The 20,641-nt window shown below is 41.1% G+C and overlaps 1 protein-coding gene and 1 long non-coding RNA gene across 3 annotated transcripts in view; one reads left to right on the top strand and one right to left on the bottom strand.

Moving 5' to 3' along the window:
• Positions 1 to 353: 353 nt before the first annotated feature.
• On the bottom strand, positions 354 to 18,958 carry col1a2 (collagen, type I, alpha 2). 2 transcript variants are annotated; one of them, XM_010774648.1, is made up of 50 exons: positions 18,754 to 18,958; positions 17,009 to 17,010; positions 15,633 to 15,668; positions 15,086 to 15,169; positions 14,404 to 14,460; positions 14,093 to 14,137; positions 13,914 to 13,967; positions 13,707 to 13,760; positions 13,486 to 13,539; positions 13,317 to 13,370; positions 12,739 to 12,792; positions 12,455 to 12,499; positions 12,248 to 12,346; positions 11,947 to 12,000; positions 11,577 to 11,675; positions 11,110 to 11,154; positions 10,712 to 10,810; positions 10,500 to 10,553; positions 10,285 to 10,392; positions 10,129 to 10,182; positions 9,903 to 10,001; positions 9,600 to 9,653; positions 9,343 to 9,441; positions 9,179 to 9,232; positions 9,019 to 9,072; positions 8,835 to 8,888; positions 8,267 to 8,320; positions 8,117 to 8,161; positions 7,866 to 7,964; positions 7,624 to 7,731; positions 7,460 to 7,513; positions 7,286 to 7,339; positions 6,194 to 6,247; positions 5,997 to 6,050; positions 5,774 to 5,881; positions 5,625 to 5,678; positions 5,087 to 5,140; positions 4,791 to 4,952; positions 4,580 to 4,687; positions 4,206 to 4,313; positions 4,019 to 4,072; positions 3,817 to 3,924; positions 3,667 to 3,720; positions 3,462 to 3,569; positions 3,283 to 3,336; positions 2,908 to 3,015; positions 2,544 to 2,790; positions 2,234 to 2,418; positions 1,861 to 2,103; positions 354 to 1,711 (listed from the first exon to the last, which is right to left on the bottom strand). In XM_010774648.1, the coding sequence occupies exons 1-50, from the start codon at positions 18,821 to 18,823 to the stop codon at positions 1,565 to 1,567; spliced, it is 4,059 nt and encodes a 1,352-aa protein (XP_010772950.1). In that variant the 5' UTR covers positions 18,824 to 18,958; the 3' UTR covers positions 354 to 1,564. The 2 variants fall into 2 exon arrangements, with proteins under 2 accessions (XP_010772950.1, XP_010772951.1); XM_010774649.1 differs by lacking the exons at positions 5,774 to 5,881; positions 5,997 to 6,050; positions 6,194 to 6,247; ... (5 more) ...; positions 8,267 to 8,320; positions 8,835 to 8,888.
• Positions 16,720 to 20,641, top strand: part of LOC104948446 (uncharacterized) — a 5,694-nt gene continuing 1,772 nt past the window's right edge. The window contains exons 1-2 of the long non-coding RNA XR_798689.1: positions 16,720 to 16,953; positions 17,893 to 18,005. This is a non-coding gene — a long non-coding RNA (uncharacterized lncRNA). The remainder of the gene's footprint in view (positions 16,954 to 17,892; positions 18,006 to 20,641) is intronic.

Raw genomic sequence — 20,641 nt, 5'->3', positions numbered from 1 at the left:
AGTACTTCAACCGGTTTGTCTGGTAGCTACAAAAGAACAATGCAAATATATATCTGCAAAATAACTTGAGCTGTCAGAAAGTATTAAGTATTGGTGCTGCAAGGGACTTTTTAAGTATTGGTGCTTCTACATGTATCTCGGGCTGAACAGAACTATTCCTTTTGTACATGTGGAGTTATAAATAGAAGTATTTGTTAAGCTTGCATATCCAAGTTTCCTCAACACACTGAACTCATGCTGACTCTCAGCCTGTGACGAAAGTGAAAAAACATTCATGTCTGCAGTAATGCATGAGCCATGTCCTTATTGAATCTAATATCCATGTGCATTCATCATTGCAATTCAAGCCTTGATCCAAATCACAGAAATTTATTTGGATGCAAAAGCAAGGAAAAGCAACATCATAGGATGCATATTTACAAGAAACAATGCACGTTAGTAATCACACATTGGCATGGACAGTGTCAACAGAATTGTTCTGTACATTAAAATTGGATGTACTGTTGAAAAGCAATAAAGAGGGGGAAAGTAAAAAATAATATGGCTGTGCTTCCACAATAGGAAGATGTTTAAATTAATGATGATAGGTCATCATCAGCCAAACTAGAACCAAAATACAGTGACAAACCTTCAATGGTGTCATTAAAACATGAAAGCACTTAAGTCACTGAGTAGTGTGTTTTGGAACATTGGACATGCTTTATTTCAGAACTTTTCACAATTTATTTAAACATCTCACATATACAAAATAGGTACAATAGACTTTGTGGTTTCATTTTTTAAGAGAGAGAGGCTGCCTAAAACCATTCAGAATTGGATGAAATATGTGCTGTCAGTATGAACACTTGGTGTAGGGATTGAAGAGTAAAAAAGCCTGAACAAAAACCAAAACAAAAAAAAACCTTCTTGACAAAACAAAAAAGAACAAAACAAAAACCAGACATTAGATTTAGGAACATTCCACCTGCTTAAAATGAGGGAGTATCAGGGGACCAATGCAAGACTCCTCAAATGTCAATACAAAGTAATACAGTAAAAAGTGGTTTGCTCCGCAGCTGCATATTAGCACCATAGATCTCTGCTTCAAGTAACTGAGCACCTTCCGAAACAGGACAAAGCTTGAAGCATTGAAGCCTTAACATCTCGGTTGTGGACCCAGCTTTTGTCAAAAGTATTTTCTTTAAGTACAGGCATGAGGTAGCTTAAACCTTTTTTTCATGGAAATTGTGGTTTTAAACCTCCTCTTTGGAAGATATACAAAGACCACAAATTGATGCATACTTTCAGCGTCTTTATTACACTTCTTTTATTTTTTACAAAAGGATGACATGATGTTCCACAACAAGTTGTTTTCCCGCGTCCCTTTGGGTTGCTGTATTAATTTGCATTGCACAAACGCTCAATTCAGTCCGTTCAGTCCTCTCAGATAGTTGCTCATCTTAAGCAAGTGGATGTGCAGGGGGAAATCAGCATTCAGTATAAAAAAACAACACAGAAAGATGGGCAAAGATTTTGTTTTTTCGTTCTTTCTCTCTTTTTGGTGTTTAATTTATCATGAGTCTATTTATTTGAAACAAACTGGGCCAATGTCCAAACCGAACTCCTGATCAGCTCCACCAATGTCCAAAGGTGCAATGTCGAGGATGGGGAGGCGAGATGGTTTATTTGTTCTGTACTCAATCACTGCCTTGCTCCATTCACCAGTGTGTCTCTGTAGGTGTAAAGGAGGAGAGAATCGTTTAGAATAATGACAATAATGGCTTATTAACTCTGTCTTTTGACATTTAAGGCATCAAAATAGCATCTATCTCATGAATAAGGATACAACTTAAGTGATGAGAAGACCAAAGAGCTACTCACAGTGCAGCCATCCTCCAGCACGGAGAAAGTGAAGCGACTGTTGCCCTCGGCTCTCAGCTCCACATCGTTGGATCCCTGGAGAACCATAGCCTTCTTCAGGTTACCGGTCTCCTCACTCATGTAGGCATTGCTGTTCTTGCAGTGGTAGGTGATGTTCTGGCTAGCCTGGTTGGACAGAAGGCGCATGAAGGCAAGCTGGGTGGCCATGCTCTGGGGGCTGAGGGTCTCATCATTGTAGGTGAACTGCAAGGAGGAAAGAATGACAGTCAACATTTTGGATAGTCAGTATTGTGTTGTCTTCTGTGCTTATGTGGTATTTAAACCCCTTATATTTCAGAAGAAGCTGAGTATGTCTCTTGTCTGTAGCTCTCACCTCAGTACCACCGTTGATGGTCTCTCCGAACCAGACGTGCTTCTTGGTCTCAGAGCTTCTGAACCAGTTCTTGCGGGCAATGCTTCCGGGGTGGGCATGGATGCAGGTCTCGCGGGTGTCGAAGTTGCAGAAGACCTTGATGGCATCACTGATGCATCCCTGGTTGGGGTCAATGTAGTAGAATCCTACAGGGTAGACAAGTAGAGTCAAATCGATGGAAAGAGAGCATTTAAAGGCTCCAAAAGAAATCTAAACTTTACTGAATAAAGCGGTATATTCGCCACAGGTGCTGTCAGATTATTGAGCTTACCGCTGCTCCACTCGGGGTGACTGAGCTTGATGTCACGGCAGGTGCGGGCAGGGTTCTTCCTGGATCCCTCGGGGGTGAGCATGTTCTCGATCTGGGAGTTGAGGGACTTGATGGTGGCATCGACCTCGTAGTCCTTGGCTCTCAGAGAGGGCTGGTCAGCTCTGTACTCATCATATCCACCAGAGACATCATATCCGCCACCAGCGGGGCCGGCAGGTCCGGGCATACCGGGAGAGCCGGGAAGACCCTGATGTGGATAGGAAGGTGGATTTATATGTAGATAAAAGTTGCATTTGGATCTTTTGCTGAGGTACCTGGAAAGTTAAATGGTGCTTAAGTGTTACAAGACTCTATGTGTGCTTACAGCAGGTCCAACGTATCCAGGGGGTCCACGAGCACCAGGAGATCCAAGATTTCCATGGCTGCCAGCTCTACCATCCTTACCAGAGGGTCCGTGGGGTCCAGCAGGTCCCTGAGAAGGAGATCATCACATGACACAGTCAAAAATGTGTCTTTTTTTGGAAATCCTGATTTGTACATGATTGGATATCTCCTGCAATTGGTGCTTAAGATATCATCATCATTAGCTCTGAATGCAGTTCATAATATTGCAATGAACACTCCTTTAGACTGAACTTAAATAACTCCACTAAATTCCATATAAGCACAGGACTTGGGTCTATGGATACAGGTGTAACAAGAAAACCACTGCTGTATTGGTTAATAGGATGCCACTCACTCTGGGTCCAGCGTGGCCGCTAGCTCCATTAGATCCAGAGTCACCAGATGGTCCCTGAGGGGAGAGAAAGTACATCATTAAATGAAATCGCAGTTCAGATGGTAGATTAAGTGATATCAGCAGATCAAGCTGGATGTTTCCATATTTTGTGGGCCTCATGAAGGTGGGCAGTCACTCACAGAAGGTCCGGGCATTCCCTGGAGACCAGCATGTCCACGCAGACCCTTCATGCCTCTCTCTCCATTCTCGCCAGCACCTCCCTTCTCACCACGGGTTCCAGCACCTCCCTATGCATATACATAAAAACATGTTACACGGGTGCACTTTAGTTAATGAAGACAGTTCTGTTTTACTCCTAAATGTGTTTATTCTAGATTTACTTACAGCGGCACCTCTAGCTCCAGCGGCACCAACAGCTCCAGAGGGACCTGATGGGCCCTAAATACAAGAGAAAAAGGTGAAGTGATGAAATCTATTTAAAGGTTGGGTATCCCGCAAATGTTGCAACTTGAAAGGGTTGCTGGATGTACTTACACCCTCTCCACGGTTTCCACCTCTGCCAGCAGCTCCACTAGGTCCAGCAGGTCCGGGGGAACCAGAAAGTCCCGATGGACCAGCAGATCCAGGCTCACCACGGTTTCCCTATACAAGGTGGAAAAATATAGATTTGAGTACAGCGTACATGTATGTTTAGTCTCTAAGCAAACAGGCTATAAGGTTTGTGAATGGATTGTACCTTGAATCCAGCAATACCAGGACGGCCAGGGGGTCCATCGTTACCAGAGTTACCCTGTAGATAGCAAAGAATATTGCAGTTAGCATAACACGTTTTTATGTTAGTATCAGGTATCATGTTAAGTAGTGGTGAGTTCATGTTTTTGTACAACTACTTTGTTCCTATTATTAGCCTGTACAATCCTTACCTCACGTCCAGCCTCTCCCTGGGGTCCAGTCATACCGGGCATGCCATTGTTTCCAGCGGGGCCACGGGCTCCAGAGGGACCAGCAGGTCCAACTCTACCAGACTCTCCCTGTGATTGGATGCAGAGAAAACCAATTCATCAAATACAATTAAAGGCTGACACAGTATGGGATTCAGTGTGTATGCAATGCACGTTTCACAATCAATGTGTTCTTTCAAACCATCCTGCAATATTGGCATAGGGACTATCGACCAAATTGTGTGGTATTTAAAATGCATTCAAATCTTGCATGCAAGTCCATTTTTTTTTTTTTAATTCCATATGCACAAAGCCACAATCATGAGAAATTGGAATCCTGTATAAGTTTTACTTACAAGACCACCAAGACCACCAGGTGTACCACGATCTCCTCTAGAACCAGGCAGACCAACGAATCCTTGAAGTCCAAGAGGACCACCGGTTCCAGCAGAACCAGGAGCACCCTAAACACAAGCAGGACAAGTGTTAATTTAATGATATGGATATAAACTTAATTACATTTATTTATGAGGCTGTTCTTGTTTCCCACCAACAACTATAACTTACAGGGGGGCCAGACTCTCCAGAGGGTCCCTTCTCTCCAGACAGACCAGAGGGTCCAACCATACCCTGCTCTCCAGAAGGACCAGAGGGTCCAGAATCTCCACGGAGACCACGAGGACCATCCTTACCAGCGGCACCAGCGGCACCAGGGGGGCCGACAATACCCTGAGAGGAAAAGAGGAGGAGAAGGTGTTCATGTTCATTGTGATCGCTCTGTTTCACTGATATAAAAAGCAGAATGATTTTGGGATGAATTGAAAATGTAATTTAATGTAATTTAATGTAAGAGCAATACTCACAGCGGGACCAGCAGCACCAACTCTGCCAGCAGCTCCAGGGAAACCAGTCAGACCCTGACATCACACACACCATCAAAGGTTACACAGTGGTCATCATGAAAGTGTGGTGGATCAGTTTGCGTCTAAATGTGTGTGTGAGTAGACATCATAAGAGTAGAATATTGGTCCTTCTAGGCTTAGATTACAAATAATTAAAAGAAGACAAACCCTTTTCAATTTGACATTTTAAATGTTTACATTTTGAAAAAGTAGTACTGCTGCAGATGTGTCGTAAACATTTGACAATGTCTTCTCTCTTGACATGGGACATGAGTAAATTGGCTCTTTTCAGTTTCCGATGTTGACTTCCACTCACTACATGGGCTGGAGGCCTTTACTTGAATTGAGATGGCCAATGAAGCCAAAGACACTTGTAAAGTCAAAGTGAGCAGGTGCTTCAATCTGTGTTAAGTATTCTGTCATGTCAGTCTGTCTTTTCAGTAACTTTAGGTGTAATCAGGTGTAATTATTTTGTATTTCTTTATGTTTCAATACTCACATTGGGTCCGTTGTCTCCACGACCACCATTAGGTCCAGCAGGGCCAGAAGGACCCTAGATAAACAAAAGAAGAAATACATTCCATATTAGCATAATTTCATCTGGGTTTGTCAAGGATTAATATGTATGTCCAGTGAATCTGTACTAACAGCAGGTCCAGACTGTCCAGCGGGTCCAGAAGGTCCGGCGCCACCAGTTTCTCCCTTAACTCCACCAGGTCCACGCTCTCCTCCTACTCCGGTCTGACCGTCAGAGCCCTATACACAGGAAGAGCATTGTGGCTGGGTCAATATCAGGGTAATTGAATGTGTGGGTATGCACTAGTGTCATAAAGTAAAATATGTTTTGAAAGGTGAATGGCTGCCGGCTTACAGGGGGTCCAGCGAATCCGGGGGCTCCGGAGGGTCCAACCTCTCCACGCTCTCCCTGTGGACAAAAAGCTATGAGTTAGAAAGACCGTTTATTCTGCAGATTAAAAGGTTGTATGCAGAGTTTAGATCTCCATCTGATATTTATGCCAACGGGTAAAATGTTTGTTATAATGAATTAATTCAGCCACAGCTACTCACAGAAGTTCCACGAGGTCCAGCGGGTCCAGAAGGTCCGAATCCACCGCTCTCACCCTGGAGGAGAAAAAAATAGTGTTTCATTAGCTTAGCGTTAAATCATTCATCCATTTATTATCACCCAGCCATGAATGAACAGAATAAAATAGTTTCAAACGTTCTGACTTGATTTTGTACCTTGTCGATAAAAGCCAATTAGCTATTTGATTTGAGAACTTAATTAACTGATATTAATGCTAGTAAATCGTTTGGCTTACCTTACTCAAGGCAACACAATACACGTTTAGTCTCACTGTTTTCGTTGATTTCCTGTCTACACAAAATACCGATGCCAAAATACAGTCAACAGTAAGGAAAATGGCACTGCATTGGTAACCTTCAATATTTTAAATGTAAAGATGTGCATTAGTCTGCTAGAGCTGAACAATTAATTGGTGTTTTAATTTAGAAAACCTAAATATGGACTGGTGTAATATGCAAATCGCCAGAGGCACAATATTTGTTAAAGGGTCAATATAAACGTTTGATACAATTTGTGAAAGGCCAAACTTTCCAATTACATGACAATGAACAATGTAGGGAAGATAATTCCCACAAATATCAGGAATCATATCGCAATTGAAATATCAGATAATAAAATAGCAATCATATATTTTTTCTGAATAGTTCAGCACTATCATCAGCACAGCTATGCTAAAAGGGTAGTTGAGCCTTTGCTGTAATGATATCAAACATCCAACAGGTGGCAGTGTTGAGGTTCTAGCCTTAGATACAATGCTACAGAGGAATGGGGGGTGGTGGGGAAGTGGGATGTTCAAAGATATGGATTTGGCATGGTCAGCCAAGAGATTATTTCTGAAAGTGATTTGATCTTAACAGCAAGCCTTGATGGTTTTCTTCTGTTGGTCACTTTTACGATACTCTGTCAGCCATCTTGAATAACGTTGCATGCAGCCATTTTTATTTATTGTAATGAGGCTCTGTGACATTAATTAAGCTGTGTAAACTTTGTTCAACCCAAACAACCTAATTCTCACTTTTATGTTTGCCATTGTTTGTTTTTGGTTTTCAAATATCCTCACATCACCAACTTACCTTATCACCATTGGCTCCAGTGGGCCCAGGGGGTCCAGCGGGTCCAGCCATACCCTGGAAAGAGACAGGAGAAGACAATAAGAACAAGGCTCTGGTTTATACATGTAAAGTGTTTGGTTACCATTTTTATATCAAGTGCCTCAATAAGAGTTTTTCAAAGAGATTTGAACTTACACGGCTACCATCTCTGCCTGTGTTTCCTTCGAGGCCTGCATGTCCACCCTCTCCCTATAGTAGAGAAAAGACATGGGAATTATATACATACATTCTCATCAACAAGTTATTTTGAGAGCTAAAATCCCACTCTTTTTGACAGGTTATAGATTTTTGGAATTTACCTTCTCTCCCTTGCCTCCAGGTCCACCAGCGGCTCCACGCTCTCCGGGCATGCCACCAGATCCTTGGTGTCCGGCTGCACCAGCAGCTCCAATAGAACCAGGCTCTCCCTGAAAACAGACATGACAAATTACGATATATATTTTACTCAGCATGAATCTGATATAATTCAACTTTGCTAGCATTTCTGCGCTAATCATTTTCAGGCTTAACTTTGCTTCTTAAAGCAGTGCTATCCACTTACCTTTCCACCATCAGTTCCGGGGGCTCCAGCAGGTCCGCGGGGTCCCAATGGTCCCTGAGCTCCGGTTTGTCCAGCAGCACCAGGGTTACCACGCTCTCCCTGGAGGAAGAGTGAGTCAGTGCATTGTCTTTTTATATATCTGAAGCTAATTGTTGCTGATGTGCATTGATTTGGTTCAGGCAAAAAAGACTGAGAACAGCTCTGGTTTTGAAAGGCTCTGTAGTAATAATGACATGGATATGTGAACGCACCTTGGCACCTCCAGGTCCAGCAACTCCCTGGTCTCCGTGGATACCCTGTAGAGAAATTAATGATGGGTTAGAAATGTACTTTTATTAAATTATTTCTATGGTTTGATGTATAACATGCTGGAAGTCACTTTGTGTTTGTGTGTTACTTACTCTCTCGCCGGACTTGCCAGCACCTCCAGCACCTCCAGCGGGGCCGGGCAGACCCTGAAAACATCAGACAATGCATCAGGACCAATGGACTCAGTGCCATTCAAATCTACAATTTAAGTGATATATTGCATGTATCCTAGAGCTGCAAGTTTGAATGAATCACTGAAAGTGAATCACCAACTGCTTTAATAATCATTCAATCGGTTTGATGAATATTTGAGAAAAAATTCTCAGATTTCAGCTTATTAAATATAAATATGTTTCTTTACTCCTCTCTGACACTGAACTCAATATCAGTGAATTGTTGACTAAACAATACATTTGAGGATGTCATCTTGGTCTTTTAAAAACAAAGATTTTTCAATGTTTGTAAACTAATCGCATTATAATCCATACATTAGGCGACAATACAAATAATTGATAACAGCTCACCTATCACATATAGATACTAAGACAACATTTAATTTGACTGAATTTGCTCTGATGAGGGCCTTTCTTTAATTTATTTGACACTTCCTTAGCTAAGTTTACAATGAGCAGGGAATAGGATCAGAGGATGGATCCGAACCTGGAAACCAGGAGATCCAGAAGGTCCCTGCTCTCCCTTGTCACCAGGACCGCCCTGCAACAAGAAAGAGAGTCACATTTTAAAAACAGCATACAGATAGTAACAAAATCACATTATAAAGGTTATACGTAAAGAGTAAACTGGCTGTCAATGAGGGTGATATTCTGTATTCAAGGATACTTACAGCAGGTCCAGAAGCACCAGAAGCTCCATTGTTGCCATCAGCTCCAGGGCCACCCTACACAGGAACATAATGACATGTTTTAACAACTGACAATGGAGCTGACAGGTTTAAGGGTTTTTAACATAATAAAACACCTGCTGGGTCTTTTTTTTTTACTTACTCTCAGTCCAGTAGGGCCATTAGATCCCTTATCTCCGGGCTTGCCACCATCTCCCTAAAAAAGGTAGGATGTAGGTTAAGCACAGGTTATGATAAACCAAAAAACTAAATAAAGGATGCACTTAAAAATGCTCATCTTCCATTCTTAGCTTTATTTCTACTTACAGAAAGTCCTTTGGGTCCGGGGAAACCGATATTTCCAGGCTGTCCTCTGGCTCCGGTAGGGCCGTTAGGTCCAACACGGCCATCTTGTCCAGAGGGTCCCTGGAAGAGGAAACAGAAAGGACAGAAGAAGGTCATTTTAATTGCATTTATAGATTAACAGCATAGAATTAAACTACTGGAAATGTGGTGTCCCAAAATGTTGGTGGATCATTAATAATAAATGTACAAGGTTCAGTGTGAAAGCCAGATTTACTTACAGAAGGTCCTTCCTTTCCTGGGGGTCCGGAGCTTCCGGGGCTTCCTGAGAGACCCTGTTAGAAATAAACATCAGTCATTAGGTTGTATGTATTATCACACGTTAGTACTGACCCCTTGGGCTCACTACCTTTTAACAAAATGTTGTGTTTTATAATGCACACAAGGAAAATGTATATCAAACAACAGCCTTGTACTGAAGCCATAACATCCATTCTGCTACACACTGTTACATCTCAGCTCCAATTAGCGCAATACCTATTCCTAATTGAAACTATGGCTAACATAGAGAGCAAAAAACTCACTCTGAGACCAGCTGGGCCAGTCTCACCGGCGCGGCCAGCATCTCCGGGGGCTCCACGGGGTCCAGCATTACCAGTAGAACCACGGGCACCGGGCATGCCCTACAAACAAGAAACAAGGAGGTCCAAGATAAATGAGGAGAACATTTCATGAACGTACCTTAAGAGTAAAACTTTATATTTGTATTGTGCATGTTGATGGAGTGAGATTTGTTAATCGAACACTTACAATGGGGCCGGTTCTTCCCTCACTACCTCCCATACCACGGCTGCCAGGAGAGCCCTGTAGGAGACACACAGACATTAGCCGATGATCCATGAGACTGTGAATATGGAATCAAACAGGTGCAACACCCCCCAACGGGGACAGAGGTGTGGTACTCACTCTAGCTCCACGGCCTCCAGCAGGTCCAGAAGCACCGAGTTCACCAGTGGGTCCTTTCTTGCCCTCCTCACCCTGAGATCCGGGGCCTCCCTGAGGTCCAGCGCTACCCTGAGGAAAGCAACAGAGAAGTTTAAGGACAATGCAGTGTTCAGAAGTCTTCAGATTCGGATGGGGTGAATTGAAAACAAAAGAAGATGAGGATGGTGTGAACTTACAGGCTCTCCTTTGGGTCCGCCATCTCCCTTGATACCCTGAATACCAGGTTCTCCCTGAAACAGACAAACAGAGGCAATTAATACAATAATCAATCAGATGTGCAGAATGAGTGTTTATATGTGTCTGTAGGCATTGTTAGTTCATCTTGATGCTTTCAAGTGCATTTGTAGGTTTTTCTGAATGTTTGTGTGATGGTTGGTTGTGTACTTACAGCAAGACCTCTCTGTCCAGCAGGACCCTGAGGGCCCTGGGGTCCGGGTCCTGCTCTTGGTCCGGGGAAGCCAGGAGCTCCAGAAACACCAGGGGTGCCCTAAACACACAATGACAGACAGATGAGCATCACTCAGCCCTTAAACACTATCTTTATGTTATCTCTTCCACATGTGTAGGTTATTTGCCCTATATCGTCATATACATTACATAATAATACAAAAATAAATACAAAAATAATAATGTGTCAGTAATTTAAATACATTCTGTGCTTTAAACAACATCATTATTTATGTTTAATGAGTACAGCATGGCAAAAGCCTAATGGTTGTAACCTCTGTGTGACCCTAAACAACCTTTGACATTTGTATGATCTCATAATACAACATTAATACTTACAGCAGGTCCCTTGGCTCCGTTCAGGCCATTAACACCAGGGTTTCCCTAAAGGGAAAAAAACAGGAAATTAGTGGATAATATCAAAACAAATGGAACATTTTAACTTGAAAATCAAATATTACAAAGATAAGTTTGTGTGATTTTAGAGCAATATTTAAAATGTGGTAAAACCACATAAAGATTCTACAGTAACTGTTCCATAATGTACTAACTTTACAAACTCAACAAAGTGACAAATGCATGGAGAGCAATAGCAAATGCTTCCAAAGGAAAATCAATGCAAATCATTCAATCATGATAAAGGCTAATTGTCAGCATTCATATTCCATGTTTTGTAATTGTCCAATGTAGTTTGGAACAAAACTAAAATCAAGAACAAATCCAGAAGTAAATTAAATACATGTTTTTTTATATAAGTTCTACAGGATGGACACTTGGGAGTGTCTATAGACTCCTTGAATACTTACAGCAGGTCCGAGAGGGCCAACAGCGCCATTGGGGCCGGGCTCTCCTCTTGATCCCTGAGATCCAGATGGTCCATTAGAACCACCAGGTCCGAGCTCTCCCTGTCAAAGACAAAAATACATCCATGATCAATTAATTAAATCATAATAATGGTATTTCTTAAGGATGTGTCGATATTTGTTTGAACGGTGTTTTCTATAGGTTACATGTATGAACTATTCCCATGGGGATAGTATGTAGGAAGCCATTTTGGATGGTGAACATTGAAAGACTCTTATACTGTATGTTAATGAGAATTGTCTTCTTTATTGGGCCTAAACGTGAATCTCTCTGTGAGGATGTGTTGCCAAATGACAAGAGGTTCACCCTTACCTTGGGTCCGGGGCCACCGGGGAAACCTGGGGGACCAGCAGATCCGAGGGGACCCTGTGAGGAATAGCAAAGGAGACATTAAGTAACGCGGGTCAAAGCTCACATTCTGCTCAAAGTTTGTCTAATATGGGTGCAATTATATGTATATAATCAACATTTAGTGGCATAATCCCCTGATATAATACTGCACATCATTGTATTTCCATTAGGATATAGATAGGATGGATATGTATCTTGAGCTGAATATTCAAATAATATACTGATCTTACAGTAACTGAAGATTTAAAGGGCCAATACTCACAGCAGGGCCAGAGGGTCCAAGATTGCCATCAGCACCACGAGAACCAGTAGGTCCAGCAGGGCCGGCACGGCCTCTCTCACCAGACATACCACGAGATCCCTGAAGGGAGGATACAACACATATTGATGAGAAAAGGCTTCAAAGACAAATTGGTGCTTTATGATTTAGTAAAGATTTAGTAAATAGGAAACTTGATCAAAAACGTACAGCCAGTCCAGGACTTCCAGATGCTCCGTGGGCACCATTCTCTCCCTATAGGAGAAACAGAAGAAGGTGGATTCGTTTAATGAGATACCGGTAGTAAAGAGACTCAAAGTCGAAGGTTAACAGGTCAAAAAGAGAAATTGAAAACCCTGACAAAACATTTACAATGCAACACAACATTTTTGTAGGTGTATATTTTCTTTTTGCTTCTATATTGTTGGAATTACATTCTAAGTGCTCATTAATGTTATTTGTTGCTGCTTTGATGAGGAAGGTGCCTTCCTTACCTTGGAACCAGCACCGCCATTCTCTCCCTTGCGTCCATCCAGACCAGTGTAACCCTGTCACACAAAAAGAGAATGAAGATGAATATATGGACTAACACATGAAAGGCTGTGGGGTCATATGCAGGGTTAATTACAGTGTAGGTGTAATACAGTGCAATAATGTATTTATTTACCAGTTTTACTTTTGGTTCTACTTCAGAAACAAGCAGATAAACAAAAGAGCTTCTAGACCACGTTATCAAAAGAATATGTTTCCGGGATAAACAATTATGTTTACGGGGGAAAAAAAAGTCTTTCCAAAAATACATCCACATGACAGGAGGTTCACTACCTGGCTATAGACATTGTCATGGGATAGGGAAACTAAAAATCTTAAATAGTAGCAACGAAGCTCTGTATTGAATCTAATACTAGCTCGTCGGGAGCTAGTAAAAAGGGAGTACGGTCCATGATCATTCCCAGCAGTTAATTGCATAATATGTACTGTAAGTCCACACAGCACAGGGGAAGCTCTTCTGCCATTTTGTCCTGTATTGGGGCTTTTTCGGTTGCTCTATTTAAATCCAATGGACACTCACTCTGTGTCCCTTCATTCCTGGAAGTCCAGGAGTTCCGGGGAATCCACGAGCTCCCTGCAATTCAAAATGAAAAAAAATATTACTGAAGCATGCTCCATATTTACACTCCACATGTCTGTCTTATATCTGTTTGTATTTCTTAGTCCCTGTTTCGGGGAACATCTCTTACCTGTGGGCCGGAGGTACCTCTGTCTCCGGGCTTGCCAGGTCTGCCATTGTTACCCTGAGATGGGGCAAATAAAATGTGATGTGATTAGATGACTTTTCGGCAGCAAGAATATAGACAACTCAAACCTATTATAGGACAGTAGGCAAATTCTAAGTTATACAACACTTTTAAACAAAAGTAGCCTTTGAAAAGTGCAGGTAGAAACATGAATAAATACGTACGTCCTCTCCAGATTTGCCAATGGATCCAGGGGGGCCACGAGCACCAAGAATGCCCTTGAGAAAAAACAAAACATTATAACCAACAAGACAACAAATACTTTAAAGATGGTGGCATCATGTGATTGTGGGATTCTGACAAGGAATGGTTCCCAAAAGCAAACACATGATAATTTGTAGAGTTGTGAATATTTCAGAGGATAATCTTACAGTCTGTCCGGGCTCTCCGGGCTCACCAGGGTGTCCGGTGTGTCCCTGAGCTCCCTGTTGAACGATAAGAGGAAATTAATCTTCATATGAACAACATGGCACATTAAGCTTGTGGGTATGAGCAAAGGTTCGATCAAAACAATACACAGTTTAAATTTGTAGCAGCTGTGTGTACTTACAGGGGGTCCAGGTGGTCCAGAGGGACCTCTGGGGCCCAAGAGACCCTGAAAAAGAGAAATAGGGTATTTATACATTTCATAACATTACCTTAATCAACGCTGTTGCACTTTATCATGAGAGTAAACGCAACTGTATCAGGACAGGAATACATTGTGAGGTATAAGTATTTTACCAAAGATTATTCATATCTATGTGTATGATGTAGGGGTACCAATAACAATAACAAACAGCACAGGTGCAGTGAGGTCTGTGGCTCATGGAATAAAGGTAGATTAATACTGCTGTGTGGTAAAAAGAGCGGGACCCTCACCATGGGTCCGGGGCCGGCATCGGGACCTTTTGAACCATCATACTGAGCAGCAAAGTTCTGAAAATCAGAAAAAAACACATATTTAATATCAAATAATAAAACATTTATTAAGACCTAATAAATAACACGGGCCACTTTTGTCCTAAATTAATAAGGAGGCATGGTTCCTGCTGATAACAACGACCATGCATTTGGCATTTCACAATAATCAGCCAATAAAAACCCTTATGTCAGATAAAACAAATGTATACTATCTGGGAGATTATTTAGAATGTGTGCTTGTTTGCTCAAATGAAAGTGATTATCCTAACTAATCTAGGGTTTGTATATGAAAGAAAAATATATTAAAAGAACACTTGTGTGTTCAACATATGGGTAAAGGACACAAGGTAACAGGATTATGGCATCTCTAATAAGATATACAATACTTCTCCAATCCAACATCAAAACAACAGAGCAAGGGGTGCATTATTATTGTTGTTATTGCCTGCAGACGACAATGAGCTGACTGTGGGTCAAATGCACTCTTCAAAGAGCCATATTTTAATGCTTTTTGCATCACCAGGAATATTGGAAGTCAGATCCCAGCCAGTACTGCATTATCATCATCATCATCAGTTTTTTACCACTTTTGACATTTACACAATAAATCTCATTTTACGCGTGTAATCATTGAACTTACTCCTCCGAGTCCAGGGGGACCAGCGGGGCCCTCGGGGCCAGGGAGTCCAGGTTGGCCGTCTCTTCCATTTGGGCCTTGAGGACCCTGTAAAACACAAATGATATGGTGAGAAAACACTGTTACTGAATTAACAGGAGCTGGTAGGATGGTTCCTTGTTATTCTTGGAATAGTCTACTTCATAAATAAACAGAAACATGAGATAAATAACTAAAAAAGTTAACCAGTTGTAAAGCAAATGATGGTATTACAAGATATAATAAGAAGACGTAATTGGGGGAATAACGTAAAAACCTATCTTATGAAATAAATGTGATCAATATTTAACTAAAACCTCTGATAACCATTTACTTCACTGTCATTGTGTGTAACCACTATGACCTATGGGTGATGTAACAAAGGGGTGTGGCCTACTGAGGTTAGAAGGTCAAATCACGTCAACAATTACAGTGCCAAAGATGCATCCAAAATGTGCCACGTTAGATGCTTAAATTACATATTTGATAACAGTTGTTTGATCAAAGGAAGCATAGTCAAACTTCATCTTACCCTGTCACCTTGAGGTCCTTTCGCTCCTGTTGGACCCTGCAGAAGAAAAATCAATCAGTCAGACCAAAACACCAACAGATGTCTCGGCTCGCTGCTTTAGCAACGTGCCAGTTCTTGTATACTCCTATGGCAAAGCAGGCCTCTGATTTGAACTACGCTCAATGTGGCTTAGAGCAAATAAAAACCAGTTATTAGTCATATTCAAACAATATGGTGGATGATGATATCAATAGCACGTGCAGGTAAACAAACTTGACCTTATAGGGTAAGGGCAAGCAAGTTTAAAGACATTTCCGTGATAAGGCAGAGTTGCCCTTTGACCTTATTGTGGTGCCACATTGTAGGTGATATAGGACACATGTGCTAACCTTGACACTGCCCTAAAAAATTAAAAGAATATAAATAAATGTAAGATTGATTTATTTCATGCCATTTAACATATAGGCTATATCCAGTTATCTTATCGTTTGCATTAGCAATAGGATGAGTGGCCATTTTGAGAAACGGCTAAGCATGCAATAAAGGATGAAATTCTGTCACAAGGATATATAATACATTCTCATGCAGATACAGGAACACAATGAAAACACAGCAGAGGAAGGTACATGTGATAGCAATGATCAACATGTGCACAGAGATGCTAAAGGAAGATCATTAACCAGATACAACAACCTCTTAGAAGTAAGAGCATGTTCATCCATGGAAAAAACACATGTTCTGAATGCTACCAGAACCAAACAGTGCACACTGCAGCTTTAAAAAAGTTTAAAGGCTGCAAACAGCAGGTTGATTTAGGCAATCTCAATTATAATCAGAATCTTTATAAACAAACCATCTTAAGGTTCATGTTTGTCTTACGTTAGGGGGGGGGGGTCAATCTTTCACAATCTGATAGTAATTCAATTTCTTTCTTGTATGTATCTCAGCTGAAGATCTCACTATTCAGAACTTATCTGAGTTCAGCTTTCAAATCCTGACCAAGAAGCAGAGGAGGACTACAAACTGATCCAAGGCCAGCTGTTAGGGGGGCAAACCTTCCTCTGCCCCTCAGAAAGGATCCTTTGTACCAGGCCCCAAGGGTGCCTCAGAGCTGCGGTTTTAGCTTTCATTGACACAAGTTTTAGCCAATAGGACCCTCACCTATTCATGGACAGGAAGGGAGAAAACTGCAAGAAATAATTTGGTTGAGGGGCAGAGATTCTTAAATGAAATGCTCCGCCAGCCATGAGATTGCTCAAATGGACAAGACCAACCGAGAAGTCTCCCTTTCTGGGACTATTTAACAGCTTTTGGAAGGAAAAAGATGGCAAGGCAAGACAAGGTAAAGCTATCTTTAAGGAAATATTGCTTTCATGATTTTATGAATGTGTACTAACCGCTGTGATGTTGGAGAGATGATGATGAGGAGGAGGAGGTTGGAGAAGGGGTGGGTGGGAAGAGAAGAGGGAATATTCAGTTAGCATTTTGACAGCAAAACAGTCACTTAAAAAATAAACAATGACATTTACACAGAGCTATATTCTTTTAAAACGTATCAACATCTTTTGAATAGAAACAAAAAGGGAAAGCAGTGTTTTTCTTTTGCATGAGAAAAAAGTCTATTCAAGTGTACACTTTGAATGAGAGGCAGACACCAAACTAAATGAATTAAAATTAGATTGCAAAGCAAAAATGTTACAGCCTTATAATCCTATATTCAAATGAAACAATTTACAGAACAAATCAAGCTGGGATTGTTTGTGTTTTGATGACGTTATCCATCATCTGGGGTATAAAAAACATGTCAAGAGTTTTGGATTGTCAGAATAGATTATTTTCTACCTGTTTAGCTCATATCTAAAACGGTAGCTGAGGGCCATCTCTGCATACTAAACTTGTTAAACTGTCTGATAAACCTGGCAAATGTGAGTCTCAGTGTTCAATAGCATTCCAGATATTAAGGATGCGGTTGCTAACAGGCCTGAACAGGTAGCCTGAGCCCTTGGGACAGGAATATTTAGCCTGCTACTGCCAACACAAAATCATATCTATTTCACTTGTTAAGGAGAATGTTTGACATCTGTAATTAATGCTCCATTGGTTTTCGCTGCTATATTATTTTAAGGTACATTTTCTAAATTTGGGTTAAAAGGGAGTGAATTTCAGCTCAATTCAATTGAATTATACTATTCAAAACTGTTAAAACGTCTTCTATACTTCCGATGAGAGTGTCCTACAGTCATGGCTGATGTTTGTGTCTCTCATCCACACTTTGTTGCAGGTGGACATCAGCTGGTCATGGCTGGGTTTGGCACAGCTGAGACCTCCCCTTGAACCCTAAGCTTAATGTCCCCACGACACCACAAGGGGGCGCACTTGGACATTCAAAGTGATGTGAGACAATTTATCTCCCTATTTTATGTGCTAGAACAATGAAAGAGTTAGTCAGAAAGTTTCAATTCAATGTACTTTAAATGTAGTGTCTATTGCAGGATACATCTCAATCAGTAAGCTGCATCTTTAAAGAAAGGTATAAAACCATGCTTTTCTTTTTGACAAAATGTAGAATATTAATTTAGTGACAGCATTTAGTCTAATTTCTACTTTTTCGTAAACAGATTTGTCTTCTCTTAAATAGAAAATCAATAGGAAGAATCCAATTGGTGCCAGGTAGATGTTCTCCCTCATGGCCACCAGGGGGAGACATAGCTGTTCCCTATAATAAAGGATCATTAGCTGGACGCCTTGATGGAACAATATGTACAACGCCCCACACCGTTTTTCATCCCATGTCTAAAAGAAAAGTTAACTTAACCTATTTTGATTAACCAACATGCATTCAAAGTTCTAAAAGACACTAGGGCGACTACTTAAAAGGTATTTTTCAAAGCGAGAAAACTTTTGTCTGCAGAGAAACTTCTCTCTTTCGGAAACTAATCAAAGATAAAACAATTGTATCCTTCGAAAAAACGTGAAGAATCCTCTGCATGAGCTCGATCCGTTGAGATTTATTGTGCTTTGAGCTGTCTCCAGGTTGACCTTCATGTAAGTCCCAAACAAAAGCCAAAGCGCAAGATCCTCAAGCAATGGGACCCAAGGAAAAAATATCCATCACAGAGAAAGAGCAGATATTCAAACTTACATTGACATGATCCTAGGTATGAAGTTACTGCAAGCAGCAACAGAATCCGAGTATCCACAAAGCTGAGCATGTCTACGCAGACATGCAGACTCCTTGTGCTGCTAAATCCCTGTTTTTAAACCTCCTTCAAGCAGGCATACAGTTGAGGTGAGACGAGTAACTCCAAACTGAGCAGAAACCTGCAGTCGTGATGCTAGAATAATAAAGTTCGAACAGGCCTATATATACGGCAGGAGGGTCCCTGGTCTGCGTGTCAAAAGTCAGCCCACCGACCAATGAGAGAAGAGAAACCCAATCTGACTCCCATCCCTCTCCAGCTCAGACTCAGTCATGTGGTGCTGCATCTCCCAGCCTCCTCTCCACCGGAGCCCGTTTGGCAAAGCTTTGGCGATGATGACGAGTGCAACGTTTTAATTAGATCCATTCTTTTTGAGGACGTGGACAGCGTCGGGGTTTAAAAGGGAGTAGAAGGCCTATGTTTTTTCCTTCTTTTACGGGTGGCAGTGAATCCGGAGTGTCAGTATACGGAGGCCAGGCATTCAACCTTGCGCGCAGTAGGTTTGTGCTTAAAATGTGCCCGTTTTGAGGCGCGTATTGGGCATCAGTTTATTCCGAAAGGTCCTGTGTTTTCTCCACTTTAAGGGATTTTATAGAGAGAAATAGCTTTTGAGAGTGTAGGATCATCTATTGAATCGTTGTTGAACTACCGGACGAAAAGTCTAAGCTGTTTTTACGCACGGATATTTTTAAACATTTATTACATCCCAGTCTTATCTTTCAATTTTAGAGACACTTTTGTGTCATCTTCACTATTCTGGGTATTATGTGGCTTCCATCAATATATCCACAATGCAGCCAAGCAGATTGCTATGATCTAATCATAATTAGTTATTATCTGTAGCATTTACTGTGCAAAATCTTATCAGTGGAATGCAGAGTTTTATATTCAACATACTCTGCTCCAACTTTAGACTGAAACAAGTTGAGTTCTAGTTTCAACCTATTTCTCTCTCATGCTCTCTCTCACACTCTCTTTGAGCAGCTCTTACCTGCCCACATGACCAGACATGTCATCTATTCTACTTCCCCTCCAACAACACTCAGCATGGCCCCTTAACTGCCTTATATACAGTATATCATTTCAGTGAGTAAAGCACACAGCACAAACATATTCCTAAATCTAAACAAATGCAGTGATGCACTGAACACTTCCATTTAAGTTTAAGCATTTATTGAAGACTATAGGATAAGGCCACATTTGATATAGCCCCAGGAAAAATGATCACAGTAAGAAAATGTCCTAATGGCCACAAACATCTTTGAAAACCTGTCCTTTAAACTCCATAATGTTGCTTGCTATGATGGCATAATCAAGTGAATTCGTTTCATGATTTGTTTTAATGCCCCTTTCCCTATTCTGAAACTAACACATATTTTGTATCATATTTAAAATAAGGATGATAGTTCTGACCTTTGTATAATCACTAAGACATGCTTACCAAAACTTTTTCTACATTTTCTTTGGAGAGGGGTTTTCTTCAATAAACACCTAAAGGAATGTGTAAGGCAAAACAGTACAGTTAGAAAGGAATAGGACCAGCCACGTTGATGCTCTTCTGCAAGTAAGAACACTTAACTGACTTCAATGCAGATTATACGAAAAGCTTCTTTCTGATTTACTTTAGCATGTATTCTGTATGTTGAGACTCCTTTTGCAACATGGTAAAGGCATGTGTATCACTAACTATTTAAGCTCCCCTAAGATAATATAGAGACAACAGAGGAGGTTCCATCTTGCCTTTGTAACATTATATATTTACAGGTATATCTATTCAAAATGGGTGCAAAACTCTTCTTTGCTTCTTGCCCACAGACAGCCCCCCCCCCC

The sequence above is a fragment of the Notothenia coriiceps genome, unplaced genomic scaffold (assembly GCF_000735185.1).
Source record: "Notothenia coriiceps isolate Sejong01 unplaced genomic scaffold, NC01 NC01_scaffold00014294, whole genome shotgun sequence".
Lineage (NCBI taxonomy): Eukaryota > Metazoa > Chordata > Actinopteri > Perciformes > Nototheniidae > Notothenia > Notothenia coriiceps.
Note: the sequence above shows the minus strand (reverse complement) of the source record. Positions and strands in the feature narration are given on the sequence as shown.